This window comes from Zootoca vivipara, chromosome 6, assembly GCF_963506605.1.
Source record: "Zootoca vivipara chromosome 6, rZooViv1.1, whole genome shotgun sequence".
NCBI classification, from domain to species: Eukaryota; Metazoa; Chordata; class Lepidosauria; order Squamata; family Lacertidae; genus Zootoca; species Zootoca vivipara.
In genome coordinates this window covers 4,660,553-4,673,356 of record NC_083281.1, presented here as the reverse complement: position 1 = coordinate 4,673,356, position 12,804 = coordinate 4,660,553, and the positions used below count along the sequence as shown (strand labels likewise).

Sequence of the window (12,804 nt, the reverse complement as noted above, 5' to 3'; positions counted from 1 at the left end):
CCGGAAGTCTGTACTTAACTGAAGCGTACTTAACCTGAAGCGAACTTTCCCATTGAAAGTAATGGAAAGTGGATTAATCCGTTCCAGACGGTCCGTGGAGTACTTAAACTGAAGCTTACTTAACCTGAAGCGAACTTTCCCATTGAAAGTAATGGAAAGTGGATTAATCTGTTCCAGGCGGGGCCGCGGAGTACTCAACCTGAAGCGTACTTAACCCGAGGTATGAGTGTAATTGGTTCCAGAAGTCCGTACTTAACCTGAAGCGTACTTAACCTGAAGCAAACTTTCCCATTGAAAGTAATGGAAAGTGGATTAATCCGTTCCAGACAGGTCCGCGGAGTACTTAAACTGAAAATACTCAAACCGAGGCGTACTTAAACCGAGGTATGACTGTACCACCGATAAGATTCCACAAGGTGTCCTTGGGGATGTGTTGCTTTAATTAAATTTTTCTTTTTTAAAAATAATATTAATTGTGCAATATTGCACTTTATTATTAACGTTGCATTCTAATTGCTGCAACCCAGCCTGGGAGGGTGAAGGGCGGGTAACGAATTATTACAACAACAACAACAACAACAACAACAACAACAACAACAACAACAAGAAGTTTGTTTATAGCCTCGCTTAAATACTTTAGGTCCTCTGTGATAAAAGGCAATGGTGGGAGGGAGACTCACCTAGACCCCATTCTAAACTCGCCCCAGGTGAACAGCTGCTGACAAGCCCCCCTCCGGCAAGCTAAGGAGCAGCTATCAATAGATGAAAAGCACCTCTCGTGTTCTGGTATTTTGATTTAGGGCACGGCATCGTGTCGTATGGAATCTGGCTTTATTCCACCTCCTTTTGGTCCTGGAACTGGCAGGCGAGATGTGGGCGGATTTGATGGGGTGCATCCAATTACTTGGTAGTGATTTAAAGCCTGGTTTAATTTAAAGTTACTGCGCTTGGCACCCTTCCAAGGAAAACAAGTGCCTTGCAGGTAAGGCTTGCCTTCAACCGCCTCAAGGTGCAGTCGGGTCAGCTGATTACATTTGCAACTAGGGAGGGTGGGGAGCGATAAAATAAAAACACCTTTTCACATCCTAGGCTATTAAACCGCGGGTGACATGGGATCTCGGCACCTCCTGTATCTGATTGCCTTATACAGGGTCTAGGGGTCTTAGTGGACCGCAAGCTGAACACAGGCCCACAGTGTGATGCAGCAGCAAAAAAAGCAGACGCTATTCTAGGCTTCATCAGCAGAAGTCTAGTGTCCAGATCAAGGGAAGTCATAGTCCCACTATTCTTCCTTCTGGACACCACAGTTCTGGGCACCACAATTTTAGAAGGATGTTGGCAAGCTGGAAGGTTTGCAGAGGAGGGCAACCAAGATGATCAAGGGTCTGGAAACCAAGAACGGTTTTATACTGGCTATGTTTAGCCTGCAAAAGAGGAGACTGAGAGGAGATAGGATAGCCATCTTCAAATATCTCAAGGGCTTTCACGTGGAAGAGGGAGCAGGCTTGTTTTCTTCCACTCTGGAAGGCAGGACTTGGACCGAGAAGCTTCAAGTGACAAGAAAGGGAGATTCTGACTCAACATCATGAATAACTTCCTGACGTCGTCTGGGCAGCCCAGGACCTCCAGACACACGGCCCAGGCTGGTGCCCCAAAGGAGGTCACGTCGGTGCTGCTAAAAGCGGTTTTATTTCACCCTCGGAGGTGCACTCCATTGTGTCTCGAGTCACACTGATGCTGACAACAACAAGAAGAAGCTTCAATTCTTCTCAATTACATTTGCAAGGTTTTATAACAAACGTACGTAATGTCACTGCGAGAGATGGGGAAGCAGAGCTCTCTCTGTCATCTTTGGTTTGAGCTGTGCCAGATAAGTGCTCGAGTTCCGATTCTTCTCTTCCCTCCCTCTCCTTTTCCTGTTGCGTAGAATCGTAGACTTGGAAGGGACCCCCGAGGGTTCTCTAGTCCAACCCCCTGCAATGCAGGAATATGCAGCTGTTCCTCACGGGGTTTGAACCTGCAACCTTGGCATCTTCAGCACCGTGCTCTAACCAACCGAGCTATCCAGCATGTCGTGTGTGTGTGTGTGTTTAGACTGTAAGCCTGTAGGGGCAGGGGCTGCCTTGTTTAATTGACCATAGGTTAATGGATGGTATGCCATCCTCTCAGGGAGCCTGTTTGCTCGCAGAGCGTTGTACAAAGGCAGGCATCCCCAAACTGCGGCCCTCCAGATGTTTTGGCCTACAACTCCCATGATCCCTAGCTAACAGGACCAGTGGTCGGGGAAGATGGGAATTGTAGTCTAAAACATCTGGAGGGCCGAAGTTTGGGGATGCCTGTACAAAGGCTCTAAATATAATCAGTAATAATCATTACAGTATTATTATATATTACCATCTTGAGACCTGCGGGCGTAGGACGGTATACAAATTTAATAAATATCAGCAACATCAACAATAGAGCAAATCCAGATTACAGGCAAGTTACAATGAAATGAGTATCACAATACAGTGCTATTATCAAGACAAGAAAGAGGGAAACTGCATAGAGGAAACTGCTGATCTTAAGGAAGGAACAAAAGTAATACCATCAGCCAATAAGAGTCATCCCTAAATCACCACGAGTTTCGGTGGAATAACGTTGCTTTCCTTTGTTAGAGGGGAATCCGATAAAGTAGGGGTAGCCAACTTCCAGGAGACTGCGATCTACTTGCAGAGTTATAAACTGGAGGTGATCTACCCCCGTTTTATTGGGGTTCAGGTCAAACTTGTTGAGCTTTTTTAGAGAGTAAAAAGCAGGGTAAAAACTTCATTTGGGGAGGCCGCCTAACATTCAGGGGCAAGGGGATTATGCCCTCAACAACATATCGCTGCAAAAACTCCATTCTTCAGGATAAAATGCAGGGAGGGGAGGGGGGGCCGGACAAAAGCAAAGGAAAAGGAGCCAGCGATTGACTGCTGCCTCCCGGGGATCGACCAGTTGATCCCAATCGACCTGCTGGACACCCCTGAGATAAAGGAACGCTGCCTTTCTCCAAATTCTCCTGACAAATTTCAGCTTCTCCTAACGCTTCAACTTTTAGGCCTCCATGAAAGAGGCTGACCGGATTTCTCGATACCAATAAACTCAAAGGCAATGCCTTGCAATACTTTGCTCATGTTGAAAAAGCAGCAGCATTTAGAAGCAGGACTGACTTCTTTGGACGAAAATTGTTTCATTGTTTTCTTTTGCTTTCACGCTGGCTATTTATTGTGCTTTTATGATGTATTTTTGTCCTGCAAATCGCCCTGAGATCTTTAAACGAAGGGCAGTATATAAATAAAATAAAATAGAATATAACAACAACAGCAGCAACAACAACAACAAAGAAATGAGAGAAAGAAAGATTATGGGGAAATCCCATCTCTGAATGGGACTTTTACCAGTTTCAAAACACACACAAAACAACCTAAGAGCGTAATAAGGGCCTGCTGAATTAGGCCAACAGCCCAACACTCAATCACCTCCAAACTTGCTGCAATCAAATCACACGGCAGGTGGTCGTTGCCCATCTGCCTTCGCCATAAACCCTTTTCCTGAACTTGTCCAGAATGAAAGCAAGAAAGCAGAGGTTGTTATTTTCTGCTGGCCTAATCCCAACAGAGAAAACAGACCTGATGGTCAAAGGAGCAGGTGCGTGCCGAGGCTTACCTGAGGAAAGTCGCCGTTCTTCAAGAAATCGGCGAGGCCTGGAGTTGCATAGTTGGCTTCAGAGAACGGCTGCCCGCCAGAGTAGAAATCAAAATATTGCCTGGAAGGGAAAGAGGGAATGGTGAATTTGTGGAAGGTTGTGATACGACTGTCTCGCTGGATGAGGCTCGTCTAACCCAGTACCATTTCCCCTGAAACCGACCAGCTAGATGGCTCTTTCAATGGTTCATTACTGGCATATTTTGCCTACAAGGGGCATCAGGCACGCGCTTCTCCCCGCTCGACTCTTCCCATTTCCACAACAGCCCTGTGAGGTAGGCTGAGCTGAGAGAAGAGCAGCTCCCGCCACCCGCAGGTCACCCGGTGAATTTCATGGCTGAGCGAGGATTTGAACCCAAGTCTGCCGAGTGCTAGCTGGACGCCCAAAGCCAGCGGCTCCCAAACAAGGCGATGGGGCTGCAAGGGGGTGCTGGCGGCGCAAACGGCTACCCGACTTTGACAAGCTGATCAATTCTGTTGATCGATTAAATGAGCTTTGATCACATGCTGAATAGCGGGTCGTGCAAATTGCTATTCCGAATATTGCTTTTTTGTAAATTAGGGGAGGCGGCGAGGATCATCATCATCATCATCACTTTTAATTTGTATACCGCCTTTCTATCATACAATACTCAAAGCGGTTTACAAGCTGAAGAAACAGAATCTCATGAAATACAAAACAACCTTATAACTATCTAATGCAATACAAAAATATGATAATAAAACATAGCTTTAAAATAAGCAATCAAATAATGTAACGTTCAACAATCATTACATCAGCATATGAAAGTTAAACAGAAACCCACTCTTAACATTTACAATAAATAATTTCAAAACAATAATCAATAAAACAACAGCAAGCCACAGTGCATAAAACAATACAATACAAATTGAAAAATAGAGACTGGAGGGTGAGGCAAGGCAGGTGGAAAGAGGCCTTGCCTGATGGAGTCTCTCCCCTCACAGTTCTTCCTCCAGGCACAGCTTCCTTATGAGGAGTCCCAGGGCTGGAGGGGATGGGGCAAGGCAGGTGGAAAGAGGCCTTGCCTGATGGAGTCTCTCCCCTCACAGTTCTTCCTCCAGGCACAGCTTCCTTATGAGGAGTCCCAGGGCTGGAGGGGGCGAGGCAAGGCAGGTGGAAAGAGGCCTTGCCTGATGGAGTCTCTCCATCAGGCAAGGCCTCTGTGTTTATGAACACAGGGGAGCAGTGAAGTAGCCTGAAAAAGTTGGACAGGGACTGCTGTAACCACTGCACCACAAGACACCTTGGTTGAGGTTGCAGGAATCGAACCCGGCACCTCCTGCATGCACAGCAGGGGCTTTTCCCACCACCCCCCAACCTTGGGTCCACCCCAAATCTTGCATTATGTGGGCTTTTCAGCTGAACACTGTCACTTAGACCTGGTTCAACTCTGGCAGCTCACTAGGAGCAGAGAGTTTCTGCACCAGAAGGAATTGCAAAGTTGGAAGGGACCCTGAGTGTCCTCTAGTCCAACCCCCAGCAATGCAGGAATAGGAAGCTGCACCCTTACGGGGAATCGAACCTGCAACTGTGGCGTTATCAGCACCACGCTCTAACCAGCTGAGCTATCCAGGTGAGACATTTGGTCTGAACAGGCAAACTCATCTTGAGCTCTCGAGTCGAACAATCAGACCAGATCGGAGAGTGAGTCTGTGTGCTGAACGTGCTGTACTGGATTTATGTATAAACTAAACAAGCTATAGCTTCAGGGGTGTCAAACTCAAATTCACCGGGGGCCGCATCAGCAGTTTGGTCACCCTCAAAGGGCCGGTTGCGTCTGTAGGACTATGTGTCCACTCTTTATTATCATAAATTATTGTCACTGCATTCAATTATTACTGTTTTTTGAAATAATGTAAGCTCATTCCCACCCCCACGCGGATTCCTGCGTCGTGGCGCATGTGTGGGAGGGGATGTAAACGAGGGAAATTTGAACAAAAGGTGGGGATCGACGGCTTGGGGGGGGGGGCTCAACTAAACCTTCGGCAGGAAGGAGAAAGCCACTGCTGGGATTGAAAACCTGCGGATGGAAAGAGGGCTTCCCTCTCCCGCCCTGCGCACACCCAAACCCCGCTAGGCAGGATGCCACACGCTGCAACCCACCCCATGCTTTGGAGAGGGGCAGGAACATGCGGTGCAGCGCCAACTCTATGCTTTGCTTTTGCATCCTCCCTCCTCAGCGCCAGAGTCCCTTCCCCTCGCGCTGAGGGAGGGCAGCGGATTCCCCGAGGAGGAAGGTGGCGGCAGCCCCAGCGGATGTGCATCTTCACCTCAGAGCTGCTCTTCCCCCCACCTGCGCTGTTGTCGTCTTTGCCGCCGCCTCTCCCTACCGGGACTGCAAGCAGAGGAGGCTTGAAAACCTCCCCCCCCCAAAAAAAAATTCCCCTCCCACCTACTCAAACTGCATGGCGACTCCATCTGGAGCCCTACATCACGAGGGGCTGAGAGGAGGCGGCAGCAGAGCGGGAAGAGCAGGAACCCGTACCGTCGTCGCCGCCTCCCTCCCGGCCGCCCCCCGGGGAGCAGCTCCGCCGGAACTGAGAAGCCAAAGGGCGGCTCGGGGGTGGGGGGCAGAGCAAAAGCCAGGCACCCTCCTGAGTGTCTATGAGGAGAAAATGGAGGAAGAGGGAAGAGAAACCCGGCTCCATCAAGAGAGCGGCTGTTGCGCTTCGCCTACTTCCCCCTCAGGCTCACTCCGCGTCCCTTTCGCCCGCTCGCTCGCCCACCTCCCGGATGCAGCCGAGGAGAGGAAGGAAAGCGGCGGGCGGCGGCTCCCCAGTGCCGCCTCACTCGCTCTCAGAGACAACAGCAAAGCCCGCCAAAAAAAAAATCCAGCGCTGCTCTGTCCCGGCACCAACTTTGCCGGCGGCGCCTGTAGGGCTTTCCTACCTCCTCGGCGGGCTTCCTCCTCCTGCATCTCACTTCCCCGTCTGGCCACTGTGCCACCGCCTCCCTCAGCCTCATTCGAAATTGAAATTCCCTGGCCAAGGCCGTCAGCGCGGCTCCAGGGCCCCGGCCTCCACCTGCAGCCCCGCCCCCGGTTTTGACCCTCGGCCAATCGCAGGCTCCAGAACTACTGTCAGCGGCTACTGTCGGCAGCGGCTACGCGGGCCACATGATGAGGTCTGGCGGGCCGGATTAGGCCCCCGGGCCTTGTGTTTGACACCCGTGGCTTAGGGCCCCACTCTCTTGGAGGTCCCCCCAAAAAATCTAAAGGGGGGAAAAATGGATGTACATTTCCAAAATAAAAAATAAAAAACAAATAAAATAAAACCTAAATACAGCAACAGTGTTTTGTGTTGTGTAGGCTCCTATGATATATGTCTGCTAGCCTGCGCCCTAAAATATCACTGGTTTGCTCCTTTCTATATATAGGGTGCCGACATTCTGCTATTTATAATTATTAGTAGTTTGCATCATATATTTACACCTCTAATTATTTCATGTTAGAGCAAGTTTCTAGAGACTAGATTATGAGTCTTTGTGAATTGTGTTTCTAAAGGAACTTTTGTTATTGCCAAATGCCAATGTGTTTGCATTATTAAGTTTGTTATGAATCAAAAATCATCTTAAGTTAGAGCTTAATAATTATTTCACTATTAATATACTTATTCTTAATTGTATTTCACTGTTAATATACTTCTTCTTAATTGTATTTCAGTTCAACAATAAAATACATATTTTGTGATGTGCAAATGGCTTTAGATACCTATTAGGTCCATAAATTACCATATAGCATATATTCGACACACACAAAAAAACCACCGACAATTTGTTGTTGACAAAGGACAGCTGGACATATAAAGGGCCTTGTCAGGGTTGTTGTGACTACACCTGAGTAACGACCTTCCACATGCTTGTCTTTCAGAAGTCTTTATTAGTGCACATTATTGACAGTGTAGCGAGCTACTGGTTTCATGTCTCATTCCGAATCAGAATCCGGCACTGCCCCCTTCCGCGATTTGGACCAACATAAAAGCCTCGGGACAGTGAATCTCCTCCCTTTTCTCCTCCTCCTCAATTCCGGTGTCGGAGGGGAAGGGTCTGCGGTCTGCCCTATTCCTGTCCACTCTTTCCGCCTCTCTCTCTTCCTGCCTGTGGAGCAGGGGCTCTTGGATGTTGTCAGAGGTCTGGCACTCCCTCTCCGTTTCCTGACTCACCCCTTCAGACCCCTCGCTCTCATGACTGCTTGGAGACGGGCTGCTTCTGATGAGGGGGGGGGGTTCTCTGTAATCCCTCCCCCTTACAGGCCTCATTACCTTCAGTAGCTTAGGGCCTCATCAAACCTAAATCCGGCCCTGTGCAGGTGGCTGCAAATACCAGCTCTCTGACCTCTGGAAACGGCAGGTCAAAAAAAAATCATGATAAGCCACAGCGGCCTCCCGTCTCTGCCGCCCTTGCTGCTCTGAGCACATCATCTGTTTCGGTTTTACTATTGCAAAGTCCGCACTACCACCCCAGGGAAGAACCCTCCTCCCCAACCTCTTTTCTCCCCCCCCCCCAGCCCCGTTGCTTCACCATCCTTCCAGTAAGAAGCAGCTGTAGATTTGAAAAGTGACCAGAGAGAGATATTAATATTTTAAGTTCTCGAGAACCAGCAAAGAACACCCCTATGGAAAAGCATGGGGGATCCCCGGCCGACTGACATCTGCTTGGCAGGGACACTGTTTGGCAGCCCCCAGCTTCCACCCACTGATGACACCTTCAGATTAGGAGGAAAGGGAGGCCGATCCAGGAAAGCCCCGTCCCTTCCGAGGATGTTCTGGGGAGACGCTGCCAGCCAGAGCGTGCAGCGCTAGCCAAGACGGGCGACTAATCTGGCAGGCTTGCGGCGCTCGGAAGGATCGCAGATGTATAGAACTGTAGGACCGTGAGGGTCGAACGAGCCCAACATGGGACTCAAACCCACGACCCTGAGACTCAGAGTCTTGCGCTCTGCTGACTGAGCTATCTCAGCTTCGAGAATGTTAAGGGGAGCCTTGCCAGATCAGGCCAATGGCCCAACTAGTCTTGCATCCTCTTTAAACAGTGGACAGCCAGAATTCAGGATGTGAGCCCTCTCATACTAGGAACTGCATGAAAAAGGGCTTTCTTTTATCTGCCCTGTTTATTTCGTTCGGATATGGTTATTTCTGAAAACTCAACAAACAGCAAGAACGAGCCATCTCAGGAGCAGTTTCTTCTCTAGAGCGATTTTGGCCTTAAATGGAAAGCCTGGACTTTGAAGTCATCTTATTTCATTTGTTACTTGTAATTTTGGATTATGCAGAATGCTTTATCTGAGTGGATGTAGCAACTGAGTAATTTCGTTGTTCCAGCAAGGGGACAATGACAATAAAGGTATCTTATCTTATCTTTTTACAGTACTTTTAAGAAAGGGGGGGTCCACCGTCATGCGGATTCGAGCAAAGCTGGGTGAGAACGGCCGCAGGGAGAGAAGAAGGGGAGGGCTGCAATCGATCACCGTCTACAACCTGCGATTCAATATGCAGCGGGGGGGGGGGGGGGAGAATAACTTCTGTTAACACCTCCCAGGAGGGTTCAGAAAGTAGAATTTACAGGAATACTCTCGAAAGGAGAATGAAAGAAAAAGCACACCCATTTCCAAGCAGGGGCGTCGTCCACAGCAGAATTGGCAGCGCAAACGGCTGTTGAAAAAGGGGTGCCAGCTTGGGCACCTCCTCCTCCTCCTCCTCTTCTTCTTCTTCTTCTTCTTCTTCTTCTTCTTCTTCTTCTTCTTCTTCTTCTTCTTCTTCTTCCCCCCCCCTACCCGAGTGCCCTGGCATCGCTGCCGCAGACAAGGGGGGCTCTTTCCAAAACACTGTGGTAGATTGAAGCCCAGGGTTATGGGGCTGAGTTATGCCCTGGTACATAGCTTGTCAAAGGTATGGATTGCGAACCTAGTTGCTTGGGCACTTTGCAGCAAAATCGGGAAAATATTCTGGGTGGATCCCCAATACTTTTAATTACACATTGCGGCCGGGGGGGGGGGGTCTTGCAATGGCTGGCCTTGTGCTAAACGTTCCTCTTTCAACTTCTTCGCTGCTCACTTGTGTGTTTTTTTTAATAAATAAAAAAACTTGTTCTATTTTGTGCCAGTGACAGTAGTTTTCATATTAAAGAGAAAAGGAGAAATACAGGTTGTTGCAGTTTTTCCCTACAGTCGTACCTTGGATCCTGAATGCCTTGGTACTCGGACGTTTTGGCTCCTGAACGCCGCAAACCCGGAAGTGAGTGTTCCGGTTTGCGAATGTTCTTTGGAACCCGAACATCCGACTCGGGTTCCGCGGGTTCCAATTGGCTACAGGAGCTTCCTGCAGCCAATCGGAAGCCGCGCCTTGGTTTCCGAACGTTTTGAAAGCCGAAAAGACTTCCGGAACGGATTCCGTTTGACTTCCGATGTACCACTGTATTAAAAGGTTAAAATTTGACCAGGTCTTCATTTCAGCTCTGCTGGCCGGATTTTGATATGATTGCCGTACCCAGCATCTGAAGGACTAAGGTGGAGCAAACTTGTTTTCTGCCATTCCAAAAGGTGAGTGTCAAACTGACAGATTAAAATGTCAAGAGAAGCCTCCCAACTCAGCATGAGGAAGATCTTTCTGAGGGCTAGAGCTGTTGGGCAGCAGAAACAGCTCCTTCGGAAAGTGGTGGGCTCGTTGGACATTTTAAAGAAGACCATCATTCTGCCACAGATTCTTTAGCTGCGGTTCCTACATTGCGGGGGGCTGGACTAGATGGTTCTTGGGGGTCCCTTCCAGCTCTACAATTATGTGCTTCTATGTTTTTAAGAGCTGGGAGTTTCAAACCCTGGCGTGCAGCCGGGAGGGATGCCAGGCACCGGCACAGTAATAATATTAATATTAATAATAATAATAATAATACAGTGGGACCTCGACTTATGAGCTACTCAACACCTGACGTTTTCGACTTACGAGCGGAAAAGGTGGCTGCGCGCTTACGATTTTGTCGACATCTGAACGGAAAACCCGTTCGCGGCTAGATGCGGTTTCCTCAACTTACGAATTTTTAGATGCGGTTTCCTCGGCTTACGAATTGTTCCGCTTCCAATGCATTCCTATGGGAAACCGCTTTTCCCATGGGAAACTCGACTTACGAAGTTTTCAACCTACGAGTGTGCATTCGGAACGGATTAAATTTGTAAGCCGAGGTCCCACTGTAATAATAATTATAATTATAATTATAATTATTATTATTATTATTATTATTATTATTATTATTTATTCGTACCCCACCCATCCGGCTGGGTTTTCCCAGCCACTCTGGAAGGCTCCAAACAGATTAAAAACAGAATAAAACATCAAACATTTAAAACTTCCCTAAACAGGGCTGCCTTCAGATGTCTTCTAAAGTCAGATAGTTGTTTATTTCCTTGACATCTGATGGGAGGGTGTTCCACAGGGCAGGGGCCACCACCGAGAAGGCCTTCGGAGCTGGATCTCAGTGTTCAGGCTGAACGATGGGGGTAGAGACGATCCTTCGGGTATACTGGGCCGTTTAAGGCTTTCAAGGTCAGCACCAACACTTTGAATTGCGCTCGGAAGCATACTGGGAGCCAATGCAGGTCTCTCGGGACCGGTGTTATGTGGTCTCAGCAGCCGCTCCCAGTCCCGTCTAGCTGCCGCATTCTGGATTAGTTGTAGTTTCCAGGTCACCTTCAAAGGCAGCCCCACATCGAGCGCATTGCAGTAGTTCAAGCAGGAGATAACCACAGCATGCACCACTCTGGTGAGACAGTCTGCAGGCAGGTAAACGGGGCTGTAAGCCCCCGCAAGGTCCTCCCAATGTCTGCTTAGAATACACCAGGGAAGGGAATGCCTGAGACCCTTGAGATCCACTGCCCAAGTAGACTCTAGTGAGTTAAATGGGGAGGTGTATCCTGATACGAGTAAGGATGCTTCCTCTGTATGTGGTGAACCAGGCAGTGATGTTGGTGCCGCAGAAGAGGGGGGACAGCGCAGGGAAAATGACATCCAAATGATATACACCGGCTCAGCCCGCCCCAGCCAGCGCTTCATGAACTCCATTAAGCAAGGTCGAGAATTTAAAAGGGAAGCAACCGCCAGCTCGCAAATATCAAGGCAGGAAGGTGGAGGTCAGACAGGGTCGCTCACCCCTGCTCCATAAAAATGTACTCTCTGCCTGGCAAGGCAGTGTAACCTGCATGTGATCGCAGAAACGTATCGGGGAGATGGGAACGCACACACACACATACAAGATCATGGAGCTATAGGACTGGAATAATAGAATAGAATAGAATAGAATGGAATAGAATGGAATGGAATAGAATGGAATAGAAGGGGTCCCCAAAGGTCATCCAGCCCAACCCCATGCGATGCCGGAACCTCAGGCAGCTGGGCCCCCCAAGCTCTTTCTGCAAACGTGCCACCTTCCCAGGAGGTCCATTCCACCGTCAAACGGCTCTCGCCAACAAGAATTTCTTCCCGAGTAGCCGTTCTTCAATAAATCGGGGTCCCTTCCAACGCTACAGCTCTGATTCTGTTTTGCTAAACCATTTATGTTCCTTTTCCTTTTTAAAAGAGTTTGCCAAGGACAAATGAAGGAACTGCTGCCTTTTTCTACTTTCTATAGCGTAATACAAATGCAGTTTAAAAGAGCTGATATCTAGGCGGATCCTGCGGCTGAACTGTTTTATTCTGCGCACCGAAACGTCTCCAATAAAATCGCGTTACCCAGTACCTCTCCCGTAGTGTAGCACTTACTGGTTGTCGCTCAGGAAAGATGGTGCCGAGTACGAAGCTGACGAATAGGGCGCTTGAGTCCACCAACTGGAAGCAGAATTCTGAAACTACAAATGAGGCAGATTCGGTAACGGGTCACTCAGGACGAGGACAACTCATAACACATAACGCGTAGTTAGCAGCAGTCCCTGGGGGCTGTACCCATGTCAGAGATGTTGAAATTGATGGGCGTGACTAACTCGGGTCCCCCCTGTCGTTTTAGTGGGCCTACTCACAAGTAGAACTCCGTTGGATGCAGCCCTGACGCAGATGCGAAAACACTCAAGGAGG

At 48.7% G+C, this 12,804-nt stretch overlaps 1 protein-coding gene across 4 annotated transcripts in view; it reads right to left on the bottom strand.

Annotated features, from left to right (window-relative positions):
• Positions 1–12,804, bottom strand: part of SBNO2 (strawberry notch homolog 2) — a 109,677-nt gene that overhangs the window by 63,472 nt on the left and 33,401 nt on the right. For all 4 annotated transcript variants that reach the window (XM_060275329.1, XM_060275328.1, XM_060275331.1 and 1 more), the window contains exons 3-4: positions 12,496–12,581; positions 3,691–3,790 (exon numbers count right to left, since the gene is read on the bottom strand). In XM_060275329.1, the coding sequence (XP_060131312.1) occupies positions 3,691–3,790; positions 12,496–12,581 (186 nt within the window). The remainder of the gene's footprint in view (positions 1–3,690; positions 3,791–12,495; positions 12,582–12,804) is intronic.